This window comes from Pempheris klunzingeri, chromosome 11 (assembly GCF_042242105.1).
Source record: "Pempheris klunzingeri isolate RE-2024b chromosome 11, fPemKlu1.hap1, whole genome shotgun sequence".
NCBI lineage: Eukaryota > Metazoa > Chordata > Actinopteri > Acropomatiformes > Pempheridae > Pempheris > Pempheris klunzingeri.
In genome coordinates this window covers 24808799-24829164 of record NC_092022.1, presented here as the reverse complement: position 1 = coordinate 24829164, position 20366 = coordinate 24808799, and the positions used below count along the sequence as shown (strand labels likewise).

Here is a 20366-nt window from a genome sequence, read left to right as displayed (position 1 = left end):
CTTTAAAAAGAGTAACATAAAAATAGTCCAGCTTGTATTTAATTATGAGTTAAGTCCACTTCAGTTTGCTGTCATCGTCTTCTGTTCTTTTCCTCAGCCACGTACAGCAATCAACTGTCCAGCCACTTCTTGAAAGTATATTTGTTCTGGAAATGTCTTTCAACATTGCATTTTTTGTTGTTTGCTAATTTCTCGCCACATATCAAGCAGACAGGTAAGCCAGCATCGTTGGCAGTGAAAGCAAATGAATCTGTCCACGCAGAGTGAAACTCTCTATTTTCCTTTTTTGGATTTATCCATCTTTAGCTTACCAGGGGGTGAGAAGCCACTTGAAGGAGGCAGGGAGAGCTGTAGCTGGAGACATAGACCATATTATTGTTTCTTTCAAAGCTAAAGGGAGCCAATGTAGAGGGGCTGACCTCTGCACTAAACCATTCACCTCCATCGTCCCCTCAATCCTCCATATTCTGTCTCATTCGCCTCCAGGAACTGCATGTGAATTTGTGGTGAACACGAGCAACGCAGGCCCCGGTGCTTTAGCTGTGACCATCGATGGGCCCTCCAAGGTGAAGATGGACTGTGTGGAGTGCCCCGAGGGCTACAGGGTCACATACACACCAATGGCTCCCGGCAACTATCTCATTTCCATCAAATACGGCGGTCCTTACCACATCGTTGGAAGCCCCTTTAAGGCCAAGATCACTGGTGAGGAAGAGCTTTGTTTTTTAGGCAAAGAAAATGTAAGAATTTGGAATAAAAATGTCAGAACATTACAAACTGAGTGTGATTACCTCTGAGATTAACTGAGACCCCATTTTGCAGGTTCCAAACTCGTGTCCAGCCACAGTATGCACGAAACCTCCTCTGTCATGGTCGACCCTGTGACCCGGGCCATCAGCTGTTCTCAGCAGGCTGTTCCCACACAGTCAGATGCCAGCAAGGTCACGGCCAAGGGCCTGGGCCTGACCAAGGGCTTCATCGGGCAGAAAAACAGCTTCAGTGTTGACTGTAGCAAAGCAGGTGTGTAAAACACCCAGAAATATGTGTGTGATGCATACTGAGGAGGCACTACGCTGCCACTACTACTACTACTAACAATCTATTGATCTATCTGCAGGTCGTAACATGCTCCTGGTCGGTGTGGATGGTCCCAAAGTCCCCTGTGAGGAGATCCTAGTGAAACATTTGGGCAACCGCTTGTACAACGTCAGCTACCAGCTCAAAGAGAAGGGGGAGTACATCCTGGTGGTCAAGTGGGGAGATGAGCACATCCCTGGCAGCCCCTACCACATCACTGTCTAAAAACCCCAATCAGAAACTTATGCCACTGTTTAAAACAACTGAAAGTCTATCTAGTGTCTAACCAATCACTGTTTACAGCTCCAAGTCCCCTCCCATGTTACAAATTAAGATTTCTGGCTCTTTCTTTGGTGTCTTATTTTATAACAATTAACTACAAAACAAACTCTCGCATCAGTGTCGACCCTCAGCCAGATCTCTGCTTTTCCACAAGTGAATATTTGAAAACCAACATCTTCGCTGTAATCCAGTCCAGAATCTCCCAAAGATGAATGATGATGCATAAACACAGAATATTTCTCTCCTAATGGTCATTTTTTTATCAATTTCTTGTCTCATTCTTCTGGTATTCACACCATTCAATAAATTGAGGGAGGAAAAAGTTGCACCTTTTTATTACTGTAAGCCAGCAAACTATTGTGCCTTAGGCTTTTTACATTTTCAGTCGTGGACATGAGTAGATGTTAGTAAACTTGTCTGAATAGTGTAGAATATAATAGGTTAGCTTAGCGTAGTGTAGCAGCAGTAGATTTTGGCCCCGCTGAGCCCAGCATTGGATCGAAGGTTACTGTTTACACTGGAGGAGCTACTCTTACATACGTAAATAATGGATTCACTTTTATATGAGCAATCACAGGACTTGAGCCAAAGAGTGTCAGAGGAAACGTTCCTTCCTAAGCTGAGATGGGTGAGATGTAAGAATGTGTGAAAGAGCTCTTGACACGCTTTGATGGAAGACCTCTAATTGTCTGTATAAAAGTCAGCTTTACTTGGAACAACAAATGCTCAGCATGGCCCAGACCACTCCGGCACGTGGTGTTCATGATGCTCTTTAACTAACCCGGTCGTTTTACCTGCTGCTAGTGTGATCCAGTTTTAGGCACTGCTGTTCTTAAAGCCGTTGTGTGGATTAGAGTAGGTGGAAATAATAGCAAGAGACTAAAGATATGGTGAAAGACACATTTCACATTAGCTTACTCATGGTTTGTCTCACACATGCTCTCAACACCACTGCTGCTCAACGATGCTTTCTGTGTGTTTTAACGTGTGATACCGACATGTGCTCTGCATGCTCATTAGGTCGTAAAGCTCTTAGGATACAGACGGCCTCTGACTGAGAACAACGCCAACATGACGTGCCGTGTGTTTGTGGTGGTTCACCTCTGAGTATGAAAACTTTTCATATGAATTAAAAAGTTTTAAAAAAAAAAAAAGGGAAGTTCCGTATGTTGTGCTGGGCAGAAGGGCTGAAGATGATTTTGTGGTTTGTCACGTCCTGAAAACACGATGACCAAAAACAAGAGAGCCGATGTTGCTTTGTTTTCTGCTCAGTGTTTGTATCTCACCCCCTTCAGCCGCCACCCCCTCCCAGCTGGCTTTATGCGTAATCTTTCTTTCAGAACATAAAAATGAATCTTGTCCTAAATAAAAAATAAAAAAAGGCTTTAAAAGTGTTTGTAAGACAGTATTTTGATACACAATAAACTTGTCTAAGTATTTTTCTGTCAATCTCGTGTCTGTTTATTCTGTCTTTAAACTTTGTGTGGGTCATTTTGGATGAATGGATCAGTTAAGTTATAAAGTAGGTGTCATTAGGGACAGAGTGTGCTTGTGTTGTGATTTCAGTGAGCCCTAAAAACTAAAGCGCTTCACTCTTTGACACTGTTTTTTTTTATCTAAATGTGAAGGCTGCTCTGATAAAGCAGAGTAAGAATACCAGTAATGATAAGTGCACATCCACAGAAGTTTCCAGAGAGTGGAAAATGTGTATGTTACTGGAGTGTGCAGCCAACGCCCTTCCTGGAAATCTCCAACATGTCCTTATTAGGCCTGACTCCTGACTCAGTGTTTGCCTGCAGAGCGCGCTGCAGCACAGGGAATGTTTATGCAGAGCCTGGAGCAACAGGCATGCCATTTTCATGAAGCCATCTATTTAAATTCTATAAGAGAAGAAGGTTTGGTGTGTGTAAGACTCTTGTTAAGTATGAAGGCAACAGGAACAGTCTGAGGAACAAATGATGTATTAAACAATGGATGTGTGAATGGATGGGATCTAAATCATTATCAGCGTTCATTTTAATAGTAGTGGTTTTGCAGTAGCAGGCTAGTGTTATTTCCAAGTGTATTTTGGTTATACACACCCAGAACCATCAATGATAAATTGAATAGAAGTGGAGAACATACAGAAGTTTGTCTCATGAAAATAAACTCCTCTGTAGGAGAACCTTAGTCCCAAGCACATGTTCCACACCGCTGCCACACAGAATCACACTCATCCATTCATGTAAGAAATGAATTCCACAGTAGTTGATTACTAGTTGACTGAGCCCAGCAGAGCAGCCTGCTGGTGGAGCTCCATGATCCTCTGTAGGTGTGCCACAGCCATGATCCACCCACCGCGCAGCTCCAGCCCGCCCTGCCTGCACACACGCAGGACTCGGTCCCGGACTGTTCGCGCCTTTCTAAGGTGAGTGAGATCATTTAAAGTCAACTTTAAACCATCAAACCCTCCGAGTGCTCTTTTAAAGGCGGTTATTCAGAGCTCAGGATTATAAATCTGTGGGTTTCATTTGGTTCCTGCGCGCCACGGCGAGCTTTGACAGGGCGGCATGGGTCCACAGCGAGGAGCGATCTGTCTGCCTGCCTGCCTGTCTGTCTGTCTGTCTACAGTGGGGAGAATAAGTATTAGATACACTGCCGATCTTGCAAGTTTTCCCACTTACAAAGAATGGAGAGTCTGTAATGTTTATCGTAGGTACACTTCAACTGTGAGAGAAAAAAAAAAAAATCCAGAAAAACACATTGTATGATTTTTAAATAATTAATTTGCATTTTATTGCATGAATTAAGTATTTGATACAATAGAAAAAGAGAACTTAATATGTGGTACAGAAACCTTTGTTTACAATCCCAGAGGTCAGACGTTTCCTGTAGTTCTTGACCAGGTTGGCTCACACTGCAGCAGGGATCTTGGCCCACTCCTCCACACAGAGCTCCTCCAGACCTGTCAGGTTTCGGGGCCGTCGCTGGGCAACACGGAGTTTCAGCTCCCTCCAAAGATTTTCTATTGGGTTCGGGTCTGGAGACTGGCTAGGCCACTCCAGGACCTTAAAATGCTTCTTACAGAGCCGCTCCTTAGTTGCCCTGGCTGTGTGTTTTGGGTCACTGTCACACTGGAAGACCCAGCCCCGACCCGTCTTCAATGCTCTTACTGAGGGAAGGAGGTTGTTGCCCAAAATCTCACGATACATGACCCCATCCATCCTCCCCTCAATACGGTGCAGTCGTCCTGTCCCCTTTGCAGAAAAGCACCCCTAAAGTACGTTGTTTCCACCCCCATGCTTCACTGTTCATCCTTCTTCTTCCTCCAAACACGCCGAGTGGACTTTAAACCAAAAAGCTCTATTTTGGTCTCATCTGACCACATGACCTTCTCCCATGTCTCCTCTGGATCATCCAGATGCTCATTGGCAAACTTCAGACGGTCTGGATGTGTGCTGGCTTGAGCAGGGGGACCGTGTGTGCGCTGCAGGACGGCGTAGTGTATTACTAATGGTAACCTTACCATTGTGGTCCCAGCTCTCTTCAGGTCATTGACCAGCTCCTCCTGTGTAGTTCTGGGCTGATCCCTCACCTTTCTCATGATCATCAATACCCCACGATTGTCATCTTCTCACCAAGCTGCTTGCCTGTTGTCCTGTAGTCCATCCCGGCCTCATGCAGGTCTACAATTTTGTCCCTGGTGTCCTCAGACAGCTCTTTGGTCTTGGACAGGTTGGAGTCTGATTGACTGAGTGTGTTGACAGGTGTCTTTTATACAGGTAATGAGTGGAGAATAGGAGGGCTTCTTAAAGACAAACTAACAGGACTGTGAGAGCCAGAATTCTTGCTGGTTGGTAGGTGATCAAATACTTAATTCATGCAATAAAATGCAAATTAATTATTTAAAAATCATACAATGTGTTTTTCTGGATTTTGTTTTTTTTAGATTCTGTCTCTCACAGTTGAAGTGTACCTACGATAAACATTACAGACTCTCCATTCTTTGTAAGTGGGAAAACTTGCAAGATCAGCAGTGTATCAAATACTTATTTTCCCCACTGTACCTGACTGTCTATCTATCTGACTGACTGTCTATCTGTCTGTCTGTCTGCAGATGTCTTTGAGCGAGAAAAGTGATGAGGAGATCTCTAAGCTGCTTGAGGAACATGGCATCAAACATGGACCCATAGTCGGTAGGAATGACTGATTTCACAAAGACAAAGAGAACTTGATCCGTGATTTCACTCCACATTTAGAGTCTAGACATTTTGGCCATCTTCTGTCAAAGCAGTATTTCCTGAGTAGTGTTTACCGTGTCTTTGATTTGCTCTTCTAGTTCTTTTACATCTGTTCATACTTTGGCTGTTTTTCTCCATATTCTGAGTAATCCACAGTTAAACCTTTATGAAACAGCATAAATACATAGAATAGAATGAGATTCATATATTAGAATCTAATCCATAGAGATTTTCACAATACACCAGTTTATTTGAAATGTTTAGCATTGTTTTCTCCTAATTCCATCCAGTTATTTGATGCAGACGAGTCGTATGTTGTATATTTTAGGATACTGAGACGCTGCTAATGTGCTTGTGTGAACAGACTCGACTCGGAGTCTGTATGAGAAGAAGCTTGAGAAGGCCATGGAGGCCGCTGCAGCGAAAGGCTCGTCTGATAAGACCTACTACAGAGAGGAAGGTAGGAGGCTCCTCACACTGGTGCGTCTCTTCTCTCATCGGTCATCTGTGGGCTCATGAACATCCTGCAGTGTGTTTGTGAGACGTGTTCTTTAGTAGGAATGCAGCTAATGATTCTTCTCATTAGCGCCTGTCTGTGAACAATACTAATTAGAAAAGTATCCGAATCTGAATCAGCTTTTCAAGGAATGTGACTTCGGTTTCTCCACTGCTCTCGTGCACTTACATACATACATACATATGTTCATTCACCTTTTATCATCTCCGTAATGTGTGTTTTGTACTGCTTCACAGAGGAGGAGGTCACCTACATCACATACCACACGGTGAGTCCGGCCTGTCCCTCCCTTCTGTGTTTGTGCCACATTCCTCTGCGCTGTGACTGGAAATAATTTTACAAACTATCCTGCTTTCATTTTCACAGGTTAGACATGATGCATATGGGGACATGTGAGTACAGTTTTAACACACAAACACAAGATCATGCCCTGATTAACCTGTGAGGGAACCTCTATTAACCCCACACCTCCGACCATTTCTGCTTTTGTGTGTGTCGCCTCCAAGGTCTAGTTCAGCACAGAGACCCAGGAAAGAACCAGATCCTGTGGTTCCTCTTTTTTCTTTTTAAAGTTCCCAAAAATGGTGGCTGTGTTAAAAACAAGAAAGAACAGAACAAGGCTGCTGCACTAGTTATAGCTAGATTAAAGGGTGGATTTACTAAGGACTTTGCACCTGCAAAATGAAAGAAAGTTTGGTCTCATGTACTATGAGGGTGTTTCTGACCAGGGGCACAAAATATGGGAGCAGGGAATGGAGATTCATAAATTTACTCTATGAAATGTACAGTCCTGGTCACTATTATTGGCACCCTTTCATTTTTTGCAAAACCTTTTACAATATCTTCAGAAATAAATGAAAATGTACCAAATGAATATCAGAATTGTATTACTGGATTTCCAAAGTAATTTAACAAAAAACATTTTTACATCTTACATGTTCTACTTTCAAAGAGGAAACAAAAAATGAAGGCATCCCTCCTTAATATTTGGTTGCACACCCTGGTATTTTCTCCCACTCTTCCTTTGCTCCTGAACGTTTGCAGCATTCCTTCCCCCAGTGGCAGATTTCAGCTCACACCATAGATTTTCGATTGGATTGAGATCAGGACTCATTGCTGGCCAGTTTAAAACAGTCCATTTTTTTTACTGGGTAGCACATTTTGTTTTAAAATCTCTTGGTAATCCTCTGATTTCATGATTCCTGTGATACGGTGAAGGCCTCCAGTACCAGATGCAGCAAAGCATTATGGATCCTCCACCATGCTTAACTGTTGGGAGGGTGTTCTTTTCCCTACGAGCTTCATTTCGCCGCCTGTAAACAAATTGTTGGTGTGCGTAGCCAAAAAGTTCTATTATTGTTTCCTCTGTCCACAGAACATTTTCCCAGAAGGATTGTGGTTTGTCCAGGTCCTCTTTGGCAAAGATCAGTCGTTCCTTTTTATGTCTTTTTTTCAACAATAGTGTCTTTCTCGGCGTATCGTACATGTTGAAACCATTACCCCAGATTGTTCCAGGTCAGCTTGCAGGTCTTTGGATGTTTTACGTGGTGTTTTTTCCATGGTTCGCACTAACCTTCAAAGATTTCTCTCATCGATTTTGCTCTTCCCCACACGTCCAGGGAGGTTCTCGACAGTTCCATGCTTTGCAAACTTCTCAATAACATTGCGCACTGTTGAAACAGGGTTACCGAGGTCCTTGGAGATGACCTTATACCCTTTAGAGGTCTCGTGTTTGCTAATAATAGCAGTTCTGATGTCCTCAGGCAGCTCCTTTGTCTTCACCATTGTGACAAATGAACAGGACGTAACGTAGCTTTTTAAAACATTTAGGTCATAATTCATTGGCTAATTCCCGTCATGTGGGCACTGACAGTTTGACACAGGTGATTCTAATTTCTGATTTGTCACAGGTGAGTCAAAATGGGTTTTTTTCCCCCACACTGATTTAAAGGGTGCCAATACCAGCGTCACAGCAATCTTTTCTAGATTTTCTATTTTTTCCTCCTATTGTTTTTTTTTTTTTAATTGTTGTTTTATCATTTGCTGATGAGTTGTCTATAGATTCATTTTTTTCAGGAGATATTCTACATTATGTACTTACATTTCATGGGTGCCAATAATGATGACCAGGACTGTATGACTTATTTTACAGCTGCTTACTTTACAGCAGCTCTCAGTTTAGAGCCACAAGACAAAAGAGCAGCAGCACTCCAGCCTGTTAGTTTTCATACAATACAAAAGTCAAGTATTATCTTCTGAAGTGCGGTGGCCATTATGTAAACAGCAGTATAATATATGCAAATAAAGCAGAAGTGCTTGAGTAAATGTACTCGGCTACTTTCCCACACTGGGAATACACTGCAGATCGGTCTCATACTGACCTGATAGCAACGTTTACTTTGTATTAATGACTTTGACTAACTTGATGGATTGAAATGTGTGTCTTCCTACGTTCAGGCACAAACGACGAGGACATGAGGAGCCAGATGAAGAAGAAGATGATGATGATGAAGAGTCAGACTCAGACACAGAGTGAGTATTGTAATGTAAATTAGAGGTGCGTCTGACAAAATGAGTTCATCAGCTGGTCTAAGTCTCCCTCCTGTGCTTCAGGCCTCCTGTTCAGATCACCAACAAAACAGCCAATCACAGCGCAGCAGGATCCAGGCAGTCAGTCGCAAAGTCTGGAGGCAGCGTGTGGAAGGTAATCCGACGGCTGCTGCTGTTAGCTGTGTTAGCTGCTGTCCTCTACTACGCATACTGCCGCGTGATTCACAATTCAGAAAATCCTTTTGGGATTCAGTGATTTGATTTGTTGTTAGGACGTCTCAGTGTTTTGTTTTTTTTTGTATGTGAGAACTAGTTTCTGCCACATTCCAAATCACAGTTTGACCTCATGCCACAAGTTTTCCAAACCTGGGAATTTTCTGTATTTCTTAGTGTCACCAAACGTCATAAAATGACCAAAACCAGACAAAATATTGTCTGTGAATCCATATCCTAACACATTCACACTGTAGTTTATTTGGAACCATTTGCCTCATGCACTGCCTGCAGACCCAAACACCAGACCACCACATTTGGATAATGTATACATGTATACATTTTTGAGCCATTTCAGATTTCCACCCTGAGTAGGAAGCGTTGGGTTTGACAGGACAGGACAGTAAGAACAAAAAAGAATAATGCTAGTCCTCACCTTTTAATGTCTTTGCTTTCCAGCTATGCATTTTTGTGCGTCTGATTTCTTTTGCAGTTGTTCTCTAACATGTGATCTGTTCTTATTTGAGAAATACATGTGACGACGTCATGTTTCACAACAGACGTGTGAACTGTCTGTGTCTGTTTCCAAGCTGCCCTCCATGTCTTGTCCAATCAAAACCCAAGGGCTGTCGTCAATATGTGTTAATAAATTTTACAAAATGAAATCAGGTCTCAACAGACTGTGTGAAATTTTGGTAAAACACGACATTGGACATGACAGAATTATTACAGGATACAAAAATGTTGATGTGATGTGAAAGTAAGAGTGAAATATTAATGTTAATCCACACATACAACAAATGTCAAAATAGGGAGTATTTTTATGTGACAAACTCATTTATTTAGTTATAAAACTGTACAAATCAGATTGAACAGAAACAGTCCAAAGCACTTCTATTTACAAGATGGGAGCTTTCAATAGTCTGGCAAAAGAAGATGCAAAGTCTATACATTTGGTGACAGATTAGATTAACAAAGTCAGGTCAGTGCAGCGCAGTGGAGTCTGAGCTCAGGAGAAGATGAGGCAGCGGTAACGTGTCCAAACTCAGGTTTGTGGTCGTCACTCTTTGGCCAAGTTAAACTGAACAGCTGAGGTCACAGAGGATGAGGTTTTACTCTGTGATGCTTTGGTTAGCAGCCTCTCAGCACTAATGGGATGGTACATCCAGTGAATTCATTCAGATTTGCTCCAGCTGGTGAATCTTTGCCCAAACAAGTCACAGATAGAAGAATGAGCTGGTAGAAAAGTTTCAAAAAGGTTCCACCACAACCCTTTAGACAGCAGGTGGACAAGGAGACGGGCTACATGCCACCGGTCATGTTCAAGGTGGCAGGCAGAGTCTCTGGCACTGATATCAAAGGTGACATTGTCCTGTGAGGAAAAACAAGAGCAAGGTCACATCACTTTCAACAGCAAGAGAGCCTAGTGTGTGTACAGCATGTGTGTGTGTGTGTTCTGTAATGGCTCACTGAACGGCGTGGCCCTCAAATCCAAGCGCTGTGATGAAGATGTTGATGAGTACGGTGAAGAAGACCAAGACTGTCGCCGTGTTGTTCATCCTGTTCAACTTGGCGTGTTTCCTCGTGTCATTCAGATCGTACTTCACTGCTGACACAGACACACACAACAGTTAGCCAAAGACCTTTTTTATTGATTTTTAAAGGAAAGTCTGATGCTGGGTTCAGACGGGAAGTTTAGTTTAAATTGCAGATTACAAAAAAATTGTGCTGGTGAGATTTAAAACACAAATAAAAATGTTAAATGTTGTAGGCACGCTGATATACACACCTCCACACTTGACCTGAGTACTAAATGTAGTCCACGGAGTCTGACCTCTTTTTTATTTAAAGGATCTTAATATAGTCCAATAAAGAGTTGAATTTGCAAATAATACATGAAAAATACATGCAAATAAATGTATTTTGTGTTCAAATGTTCCTTTAACAATGAACCAAACTACTTCTTTTACTGAACATGCCAATTGATTTTTTGCAAGAGTGCAAAGAAAGGACTGGACTCCTGACACCATCTTACAGCTCTGAATGGGTTAGTTACTCAAACTGGTCGTCACTAGGAAGGTAAGTTTGACCCAGAGAGAAAAACCAAAGCGCTGATGTTCTCTTTAACCTCAGTCAGGCAGACATGGCTGGAGCTTGTTTCCAACTTGGAAAAGGTAGACTAGTGCAAGACAGATGGAGAAGGAGGAACGCTAACAATGGGGAGACGTCACTTGCCAATAAAGACGAGCAGCAGCCCCACTGCGACCTGCAGTGTGATGGACAGAGACAGCAGCACCAGGAGGGGGATGTAGAAACGGTAATGAGGCCCCACATAGAGAACGGTCTTCAGCTGGGACGAGTTGGCCATCAGCAGGGCAACGTCCAGCATGCTCTGAGCTGCACTCTTCTTAGTGGCGTAGTGGTTTAAGTTGATGGGCCGATGCACTTTTCCAGAGCGGACTGTCAGTGCCTGCCAGTGTACAGAGGACAGGTTATGTCAGACACGCTCGGGATCAGAACACAGTCAGTGTTTCACAGGTCTGACTGCTGTCTGTACATGAGTCACCATGGCATTAGACAAACACAGAGGTGTTATGTATTTTGTTACTATGTACACTATGTAGTCTGTGTACTCAGGTGTGGCAGGAAGAGGAAGAAGAGTGGGAGTGGCAGAGCACCAAGTGATGACTCACCTGGGCCAGAGAGGGAGTGAAACGAGACACAGCATGCTGTAAGGTGTTCTCCTTCTATAGACAGGTATACATACATCAGCTAATGCATGACGCATGAGCACAGAGGTCGCCTCTGCTCCTGAGCTGGAGGTATTTATGATGGCATCAGATACTGAAACCTGATGACAGGTAAACGGTTCTTGTGGGTAGACCAAATCATTCTGGTCACAGCGTCCCTCTACTCTGATGGCCCTCTGCACCACTGGGAGAAAGTGGTGGTTTTGTTTAACCACATCAGCTGCAAAAGCTCTTTCACAGGGTTTTGTCCAGTCCTGTAGCACAGGTAGACGAGATGTCGCACCTGGGTGCAACTCTGTCTGAGTCACAAAGCTTTCACTCATCTCTAGGCACAACTGACAACTATGGGAGGAAACACTGATTTTCCATGTGGTTTTGTCACCACTGACACTCCTTTAAGTAGACACTACAGCAGTGGGTCGACACCCCCACAGGGGATCACAAATCAGAGCTGAGAGGTCACGAGACTTTTTGTCAGACTGTTCTCAAATCTCTACTTTTGTTGAAAATGACTGGATAATTCTAGGTGTTTCTAGAGCTTAACAGTTATTCAGAATGGTCACCACTGGATTAGTTTGAAAGGTTCACATGATGTGATGCCACGGAACAAAGCTGACCTGTGATTTGGCCGACTTTCCTTCCACGATGTGATGTACATGTCTGAGTACTATCTATCTATCTATCAAAGAAACAAGTAAAACAGTTCTATTCTACAACAGTTCTGCGGTGCCGTGTACATTCATTAGAAGGAACACATGACAAACGCTTTGGATGAATTATAATTCCTCAGATTTAACTACCAACTATTTACAATTAAATCCCAACAAATGTAAATGAAATTCATTTACAGGGACGCATACCAGTACAGTGCACATATATTAAAGATTACATTCAGGCATCTGAATGCAGCACGATGTAAGATTTCTGCCGGTGATGTATTCACTGCCCTCAGTGAAGCTTGTGAACAGAAAAGAACAGAGCAGAACAAAGACAGAACAGAGTAGTGAAGGGAGAGGGCTCATCGGTGTGGTGCTTACCTCGATGTCGCCCAGTTTATTCAGAGCTGCAGCCTCTCCATTCAGGCTGCGGTCTGTGTCCATTCTCCTGTCTCTGATAAGTAAGTACAGCGGCTGCAGATGTGGTGAGTGTGTGTGTGTGTGTGTGTGTGTGTGGCTGAGATCACAGAGCGCTGTGGGAGTAGACAGGACTAACAAGTCAGACAACTCCTCCAGTTACATCCGAAAGACCCCTCCCTCTATGTTTTCATACTCAGCAACAGTGTCTTAGAGGAACTTACTTCTTCATGACTTATGACTTTTATAATGCAAGTTTGGGCTCTTTCACTGGAGTCCTGCAGAACCACTCCTGAGTTTGTTCTGAACTTCTGAAATTATTCCTAATTATTATCTAGACAAAGGTCCACATTTGCAAAAAATAAAATAAAAATAGTTGTAACTTTTAACAGTTTTTGTTGACTTGAACATTTGTTTTTTTATATGTTCTATATTTACATTATCGAGATTTACTTTTTTACCACTAATCACTACCAAAATCACTTAAATTCATTATGTTATGTAGTTATGGGATCATTGCCTGCAAACACACACACACACACACACACAGTCTCTAACCTACTGGGTGATCCAGGAAGTTCTTGACTACTTCCGGTGTCACTGCTACCCTCCCTGACACAACATGGCGGCCTCCTTCATCCTTCAGTCTTCCGCGCTCCGCGAGCTCCTGCGGGCAGCCTTCAGGCAGCGCGGCCGGGCAGCGGGACCTCCCTCTGCCGGCCTCAGGTGTCTGTGTGACGCTGCTCCGCGGGAAAACAAGGCGGTGATATTAGAGTCTGCGGAAGAATACAAGTTCGTGGAGCGGCTCATCCCACCGTCACGGGTCCCCGCTCCGCCTAGACACGCCGGTCCTGCCCCGTCAGGCTGGACCCCTCCGGCGGACTCCCCGCCGCCTCTGCCCTACATGATCCGGCGCTCCCGCATGCACAACATCCCGGTGTACACCGACCTGACCCACGGCAGCCGCAGGACAACGCTCGTCCGGAAAGTGGAGGGCGACATCTGGGCTCTGGAGAAGGACGTGAAGCGGTTCCTGAAGGAGGCGACGGGGAAAGAGCTGCCTACACAGGTCAACGAGGTCACCATGACCCTGAAGGTCAAAGGTCACTTCGACAAAGAGCTGAGGCAGTGGTTGGCCAGCAAAGGCTTCTGACTGAGCTGCAGAGAGCTGCCCATGTGGACACGGAGGACCACCCAGCCCTCCTCGTGGTGTGAAACACCTGCAGACACTGGACCACACACCTGTGCAGCCTGTCTGAGGTCACACACACAGACAGACACTAAAGTGAACTTTTGAGACGCCAGAGAAGGTGAAGGATGCACACAGTTTAAGATTAAATATAAAACTGCAACCCACTGCCTGTTGTGTACTGTTTGTGAAGTGAGCCTGTTAGAAGCAGGGCTCACAACACCGGCTGGGTTTAGTCTGCACAGCTGAGACACTTTGGCTTTTCTCTGCAGGCTGATGTCATTGAATTAAATTGCTGGTCTTATATTAAACAGATGCAGCAAATCCCCACAGGTGAAACCTGAAGCAGTGAGTGTTCAGCTTTTTCTGACAATTTTCTGTTGATCAACTGATTTTACCCCCATATACATATATATAAAATATGTAATCACAAGTTGACAGAGGAAGAAAGGAACAACATCAAGCCTGTGGGATTATAATTGAAACATTTCATTTTATTCAGTAATACTATGTGCACATTTATATTAAGTAAAGAACAATGCAAGTTGGGGTGACAAATATTTGCTATTATCCCTCTGAAACCTTTAATTCCTGTAAAGCAGTTCATGTTTATCATTAGCATTGTTGGTATTGTGATGTGAATCATTACAGAAAACCTCACACTGAAGCCAGAAGAATAAACGGGTGTATAACTATATAAAAAGGTGTAAGTTTTGTCTGAGTGCAGTCCTGCCGGAGTGTCCGAGCAACAGTTGGGTTTGAAGTTCAAACAAAATCACAGATCTGACCCCTCCCATGGTTACTGCAACACCTGAAGTACATCGCTAATGCCAGCAGTTGGTCAACAATCCCCCAGAGGTTTTAAGTGTTTGGCCGGTGTCTGTTCACCGCTTGATGATGTCATCAGCAAGGAGGAAACGTCTCTAACTCGCCTGGTGAGTTCCTCCAGTTGGTCCTCTAGGAAACAAAATAGCCAGAAATAAATTTACCAGCATGCAACACGCCGTGGGAGAGTGCACGTGAAAGAACATTCACTTACGCAGCTTGTGTTTCTCTCCTCGGCTCCAGTAGCGAGGCTGTGTTTGTAGCTGCTTCACATCCTCATTCATGGACACAGAAGCTTCTGATACTTCCTTAATCATTTCCAACTCCTAGAAAGGAGGGAAAGGTTCAATATGACTTGTTTCAGGCTTGAGTTGTCAGATCTTTTGCATAAATATGTCAGCGCCCATTTTCTTTGGAAGTGTGAGTACCGTGATTAAGGCCAGCAGCAGTTGGTGTACTCTCTGGAAGACGTCGGTCTCTGGGCTGAAGTCTGGGGGATCTCTGCTGCAGTAAGCTCTCAAGTCTGTTTCGTAAACATGGCTGAAAGTAGTCATTAACTGCTGGATGTCGCACAACACCACACGCAATGACCTTGGAGAGTAGTCACCAGGACTCTGCTCTTCACTCTTCAGGAATTCACACTGAGGAGAACACAGCAAGCAGGTGGGAATCATTACTGTGACGCATGGACGCCGTGTTTCCATTGACGGCTGTATAACAACTCCAGGCGACATGAACATCGTACCTCTGACTGGAGCTGCTCCAGTGTCGACTGAGTGAGCTGTAGAAGAGCAGCAACGTCAGCCGCCTCTCCTTTACTTGGCTTAGAAGATGGCTTGGTGCCCTTTCGTAAAGCCCTGTGAGATCAGGAAAACCAGTTAAAGACGCTAATGCTGCCTTCCAACTGCAGGAAGCAATGCTTCAATACATGCAGACAGCATACGTACTTGATGTGTGCAGGCCAGGGGTTGAATGTGGGTTTAAGCATTTGTGTGAGATGAGGCAGATTCTCAGCAGCATAGATCTCGTTCAGTAGCACCTCTGCATCCATTCTGTGCCCAGCAGACCCCTTGCAGCCGGGGACCAGCGATAAAAGCTGCTCCAAGAACTGAAGCTGTCTGTGGGGACTGGCAACGCCCTGGACAAATTGGTTGAAAATCATAAAGACAAAACAGGATACTTTCAGTTTATTGTGACAATTCCCATCTGTATCTGTATATCAGTTACATTTACACTGGTTTTATGTGACCTCTCACCCTGATCAGGTCCAGGGAATCCGCTTTGCACAGCATCAGCTCCTGCCCAACCACCGCAATTTCTGTTTGTACAAAAGCAGAACACAGCAGTACAAGAGGTTATTTTAAGTCTAAAGGGGGAAAAACAGGAGCTATATATCAAAAGACATGGACCGTATAGGACAACTAGCCTTTGAAAGAGAACAATGTTACCTTTATGCAAAACATCTGGGTCTTTGGACCTCATGGTCATCGCTTCACAGTTGCCAAAGCTCGGGTTGATGCTGTAGAGTGACAAGTGAAGACAGGACATTAGTTCATATTCATAATACAAACTGTTCTTGATAAATGAGAATAGCGGTGATGTTCTATGTAGCCTATTCTACCTGCTGCAGATCCAGGCCAGTATGTCGGTGCGGTGCTGAGAGGGAGCACACAACAGCTGCAACATGCTTTCAGCCTCCTGCAGATACAGGCCATCCACCAAGGGACAGGACGCAGCCTGGACAAGGACAAAACAGGCCATTTTCAGACCGGTTTGATGCTTTTTTTTTTTTTTTTTTTTTTAACAGTAACACTAGTAATACAGGCTTAATGTGAAAAAACAGGTGCAGCAGTTCAGTTTATACCTTAAGAGTCATTAAGGTTTTGGTTAAAGTAGTGTGCTGAATGTTTGGTTGTACCGATGCATCACATCTGATAACACTGGCAATACTGTATACTTCTACACAGCATTGAAACAAGACATTCAACAACACATGGCTCTGTCTGCAGAAATCTGAAACTCCAAAACAAGTGCTGGGCTGTTAATCATCACGTCCTCAACAGGGAGCAATAAGTGCCAGTAGTTTTTCCTATTGTTGCAGATGATGCTTGGTGGTGGGACTCACATCATCTACATGAATAAACAAACCAACCAACCAAAACAGTGGGTTTGAAATCGAGTTGTAGCAGCAAAGATGGATCCAGTTTTCAGCGGCTTTAGCCTCTGGCAAACTTTCTCAGTCCGGATAAACAGCAAACATAGAGATACATCCGAATCACAGCGAAACAGAATTGGTCTTTTAGCCGAGTGAGAGCTCTGGTAAACAGATAGAGAATCCAGAAAATATAATATATAACAGGTTTAAGATATGGTCGAGATTCCAGCACCAGTGTTTCCATAGTGATGCTAGCTGGTGTGAGTACATCACGTAGTAACGTAACGTTAAAGTAACTGTGGCTAGCAGACTAAAACAAACGGAACGGTGTCGTTAGCAGTAATTATGAGAGTGAACAAGAACATGTTGTACCTGCAACAAGGCATAAACATGCCGTACGTGTTGTTGTTTTTCTTTCAAAGCACCCGCCATTTTTTCTTCTTCTTCTTCTTCTTCTTCTTTTTCTTCTTCTGCTGCTGCTGCTGCTTCTTCTTCTTCTTCTTCTTCTTCTTCGCAGCCTGCCAACTGTTGTATTACTGCCACCGTGTGTCAGTGAACTCTTACACCCGTAATGAGTCGCGCGAATCTGTTGGAAAAGCCTTGGAAACGCTTCAAATTAAGGCAAATAATGAAAGTACAGATTTATTGAGTGACTCTCGCAGATAAAAGGAATGTAAATATACCGGACAATGACTAGTAAACTGTAGAAGCTCACTAACGCCAGCGGGCGGCAGTACGGTGACCCTGAACCCGGAAGCTACCATTAAACTTCAAAGAAGAAGAAGAAGAAGAAGTCATTTCCGGGACGCGATACAATCGGTGTCTTTGAACGGTCTCATGCTGCAATATAACGCTGTGTCTGTGGCAGATAGAAGAAGGTCGCTGTCAGAAAACAGCCATTTGTCGGCGTGTTAGGTCGTTATGTGTATGTGGTGCTAACGTCCGTCTGCCGTACGCCTCTTCTAGCGCGACAATGAGGAAAAGGAACTCCGAGAAGAAACGCCATGCGGTGGCTTGGGTCAACAAAGCTGAGTGGGATCAAGTCCTGGAGTATCTTTACTCCAAGGATTGTGCCTTACAGAGGTTCGCCCTGCAGAGGATATCTGCTTGGAAAGGCAGGTATGCCAACAGCACCCCGGTGGCGGTGGAGTGCACCGCGGACCTGGTCAGGTGTCAGGTGCTGGACAGGTCGGGACAGCTGGGGGGGGAGGACTTAGTCCTGCTGTATGGAGCGGCCCTGGTCAGGTTTGTCAATCTGATCACTGAGCGACAACAGGGGAGGACAGCCCGCCCCCTGCGGCGGCTGGCTGGGAACCTGAACATCCCAGAGTGGGTTGTGGACCTGAGGCACGATTTCACACACAGGAAGATCCCTACTCTGAAGTGGTGTCGAAAGGGGTGTAAGGTGATCCTGGAGTGGCTCCAGCAGGAGTACTGGTCCAGGCAGTTGGGCGGAGGGCCCAGCGAGGACTGGGAGTCACAGTCGGATGCAGAGGATGAAGAGATTGATCTAAAGCACCAAGAGGATGCGCTCATTGCAAAGCAAAAAGAGATGGAAGCCTACAAGAACGCACGGGAACTTCTGATTTCGTTTGAAAAGGAGCAGTACCAGGCTTTTGACGGGCTTCCTGAAGGCAAAGAGAAGAGCTTCTGGCCAGCCCCCCTTGATGACATGAGCTGGTTACTGGGTGAGATCAAGCAGTTTGCTTTGGAGTCCAGTGACCTGCTGACCGATGTGCTGCTGGAGGATGGATTTCTAATTCCTACTGTTGAACAACTGGACACACTGGGCTGTGACACTTGTGATGATGCCAGTCCCACTGAACCCAGACTCCCTCAAGCCTTCCTGCGCTTCTGGCTGCCCCTCCTGAAGATGCTCAACTCACCAACCTTTATTCACGTCCTTCTGGAGAGGCTCTTTGTCGAACTGAAATTGCTTGCCAAAGAACAGAATATTCACAGGGCTTTCTACATCTCTGCTTGGATTTCACAAATCATCATCTGCAATAGCAACAAATACGAATACCATTTTGAAACAAAGGTACAGAAGAAGGCCAGAATGAAGGACAGGATTTTTGTGAACCGCATCCACCTGAGGTGGCAGCATCTGCTCTCAGCGTGCCTGGATGCTCCCTGTGTCAGCACGCCTCACTTGCTCCAGTTAATCCTGGATGACATGGAGCATCCTCTCCCTCTGGAAACCCGACAGAAGCTGCTCCAGCTCTGCTTCATCTATACACAGACTGCACACTCAAACAATGTTGACACTTCTCCAGAGCAGAAGCAGCAGCCCATATACACACTGGAGAGTTTGCATGAGAAGCTGCAGCATTCATGGCGCCACAGCCATCCCTGGCGTCCCACAGGAGACTCTGAGAAGAGCGAGTCCTCCCAGGAGTACAAATGGGCGGATGTTCAGGCTGAAAAAGCAAAGTTGCTCAGAGGTTCTCCTTGGCAGTTATGTGTGGACAAAGTTTTATGGAAGAACTATCCTCTCGGCAAAGTCCCTGGACAGTCTGATGACCCTTCCTGCCTCATGGTGGAAAACTATTCCACCATGACTGTCTTTGACCTGCCGGTAGAGTTGGAGAGCAACACAGCACACGGCGCCCCGGGGGTGTCGGCACCAGTGAGGACAGCTGACGGCCTTCTTTGGAACCACAGCGACGTGAACAAGTTGAAATCAGGACTGCAACTTTTTTGAGTTCTGCTGTGAAACATTGGCCTTCAGCTGCTGGTGCCACTGTTGTACTGTAATGTAGAAAAAGGAAACAAATGTGTTGAATATCAAGACTAAACAGTGTTGTGGAATGAAACGGTGTAAAGTTTAATCGACCGATTAATCGATTGTCATAAAAGTCATTTATGTGAGTCATTTATCTGATATAATGCCAAACCTTCAGTGGTTCCTGCTTCTTAAATGTTGCTACGTTTCTCTGTTTTATATAATTTAGCATGGCCATTAATGATTATTCTGATTTGATATTAATGCAGATTTTTTTGATTAGTAAAATGTCAAAGAGGAGTGAAAAATGGCCATTATAATTTCTCAAAGTCCAAGGGGGCATACTCAAATGACTTGTTTTTTTCTGACCAAGTTTCTGATATTTTGTAGACAAAATGCTTCCTGAGTTAATCAAAAAGAAATCAGCAGATTAACTGATATTGGCAGTAACTTTTAGTTGTGTGGACAATATCTCATCTCCAGCAGGTGGTTCTGTCAAAAGTGGAACTGGCGCAGACATTTAACATGTCCCTTAGAATTTCATGTGCTGCACGTGGTGAGGCAAGCGTGTGAGAGAGTCGGGACATGGATTTTTTTTTTTTTTTTTTCTTAAACCTGTCATGCAAGTTAAGTCGCACTGTTAATGCAGCCGTTGGAATAGATTTGTTTTTAGTTGAAAACCCTGGCAAAGGGGGCGTTATTGTAAGCACATGGCGGTTATGTATTAACATCTTTTGTGCACTTATGTTCAATAAAACATGTTTCTACTAAAGGCATGTAATTGTGTTAT

At 44.3% G+C, this 20366-nt stretch overlaps 6 protein-coding genes across 8 annotated transcripts in view; 4 read left to right on the top strand and 2 right to left on the bottom strand.

Annotated features, from left to right (window-relative positions):
• The window catches only part of flna (filamin A, alpha (actin binding protein 280)), a 39916-nt gene extending 37108 nt beyond the window's left edge, over positions 1 to 2808 (top strand). For both annotated transcript variants that reach the window (XM_070839606.1, XM_070839605.1), the window contains 3 exons: positions 487 to 705; positions 823 to 1020; positions 1118 to 2808. In XM_070839606.1, coding sequence (XP_070695707.1) covers positions 487 to 705; positions 823 to 1020; positions 1118 to 1302 — 602 coding nt within the window. In that variant the 3' untranslated portion in view covers positions 1303 to 2808. The remainder of the gene's footprint in view (positions 1 to 486; positions 706 to 822; positions 1021 to 1117) is intronic.
• A 902-nt stretch (positions 2809 to 3710) lies between these two features.
• emd (emerin) lies at positions 3711 to 9524 on the top strand. 2 transcript variants are annotated; one of them, XR_011585215.1, is made up of 8 exons: positions 3711 to 3766; positions 5456 to 5534; positions 5944 to 6039; positions 6333 to 6364; positions 6463 to 6488; positions 8554 to 8628; positions 8710 to 9185; positions 9235 to 9524. XR_011585215.1 is itself a non-coding variant. In XM_070839145.1 (7 exons), exons 2-7 carry the CDS (start codon positions 5456 to 5458, stop codon positions 8900 to 8902), a joined length of 501 nt encoding a protein of 166 aa, XP_070695246.1. In that variant the 5' UTR covers positions 3711 to 3766; the 3' UTR covers positions 8903 to 9524. The 2 variants fall into 2 exon arrangements, 1 of the variants encoding a protein (XP_070695246.1); XM_070839145.1 differs by having other exon boundaries at positions 8710 to 9524.
• Positions 9525 to 9746: 222 nt separating this feature from the next.
• LOC139210161 (ninjurin-1) lies at positions 9747 to 12738 on the bottom strand. Its single transcript, XM_070840147.1, has 4 exons — positions 12647 to 12738; positions 11095 to 11329; positions 10330 to 10465; positions 9747 to 10231 (listed from the first exon to the last, which is right to left on the bottom strand). The coding sequence occupies exons 1-4, from the start codon at positions 12707 to 12709 to the stop codon at positions 10162 to 10164; spliced, it is 504 nt and encodes a 167-aa protein (XP_070696248.1). The 5' UTR covers positions 12710 to 12738; the 3' UTR covers positions 9747 to 10161.
• Positions 12739 to 13298: 560 nt separating this feature from the next.
• mrpl49 (mitochondrial ribosomal protein L49) lies at positions 13299 to 14366 on the top strand. Its single transcript, XM_070839669.1, has one exon. It carries the CDS (start codon positions 13305 to 13307, stop codon positions 13833 to 13835), a length of 531 nt encoding a protein of 176 aa, XP_070695770.1. The 5' UTR covers positions 13299 to 13304; the 3' UTR covers positions 13836 to 14366.
• On the bottom strand, positions 14290 to 17323 carry haus7 (HAUS augmin-like complex, subunit 7). The gene is made up of 9 exons (XM_070839668.1): positions 17224 to 17323; positions 16318 to 16433; positions 16145 to 16215; positions 15953 to 16014; positions 15644 to 15834; positions 15442 to 15553; positions 15125 to 15337; positions 14911 to 15022; positions 14290 to 14828 (listed from the first exon to the last, which is right to left on the bottom strand). The coding sequence occupies exons 1-9, from the start codon at positions 17281 to 17283 to the stop codon at positions 14713 to 14715; spliced, it is 1053 nt and encodes a 350-aa protein (XP_070695769.1). The 5' UTR covers positions 17284 to 17323; the 3' UTR covers positions 14290 to 14712.
• A 423-nt stretch (positions 17324 to 17746) lies between these two features.
• On the top strand, positions 17747 to 20317 carry las1l (LAS1 like ribosome biogenesis factor). The gene has a single exon (XM_070839618.1). It carries the CDS (start codon positions 17825 to 17827, stop codon positions 19553 to 19555), a length of 1731 nt encoding a protein of 576 aa, XP_070695719.1. The 5' UTR covers positions 17747 to 17824; the 3' UTR covers positions 19556 to 20317.
• The last annotated feature ends 49 nt before the right edge of the window (positions 20318 to 20366 follow it).

Bases quoted from the DNA above. Each gene is read 5' to 3' on its own strand.
- emd (XM_070839145.1), top strand. From the start codon at position 5,456: ATGTCTTTGAGCGAGAAAAGTGATGAGGAGATCTCTAAGCTGCTTGAG. The intron at 6,040-6,332 runs GTAGGAGGCTCC...ACTGCTTCACAG, and splicing joins GACCTACTACAGAGAGGAAG to AGGAGGAGGTCACCTACATC. The intron at 6,365-6,462 runs GTGAGTCCGGCC...TCATTTTCACAG, and splicing joins CCTACATCACATACCACACG to GTTAGACATGATGCATATGG.
- LOC139210161 (XM_070840147.1), bottom strand. From the start codon at position 12,709: ATGGACACAGACCGCAGCCTGAATGGAGAGGCTGCAGCTCTGAATAAA. The intron at 11,330-12,646 runs GTAAGCACCACA...GTACACTGGCAG, and splicing joins ATAAACTGGGCGACATCGAG to GCACTGACAGTCCGCTCTGG. The intron at 10,466-11,094 runs GCAAGTGACGTC...CTGTGTCAGCAG, and splicing joins GCTGCTGCTCGTCTTTATTG to TGAAGTACGATCTGAATGAC.
- mrpl49 (XM_070839669.1), top strand. From the start codon at position 13,305: ATGGCGGCCTCCTTCATCCTTCAGTCTTCCGCGCTCCGCGAGCTCCTG.
- haus7 (XM_070839668.1), bottom strand. From the start codon at position 17,283: ATGGCGGGTGCTTTGAAAGAAAAACAACAACACGTACGGCATGTTTAT. The intron at 15,835-15,952 runs GTGAGAGGTCAC...CAATTTGTCCAG, and splicing joins ATTCCCTGGACCTGATCAGG to GGCGTTGCCAGTCCCCACAG. The intron at 15,023-15,124 runs GTACTCACACTT...CCTCCTTTCTAG, and splicing joins TGCTGCTGGCCTTAATCACG to GAGTTGGAAATGATTAAGGA.
- las1l (XM_070839618.1), top strand. From the start codon at position 17,825: ATGAGGAAAAGGAACTCCGAGAAGAAACGCCATGCGGTGGCTTGGGTC.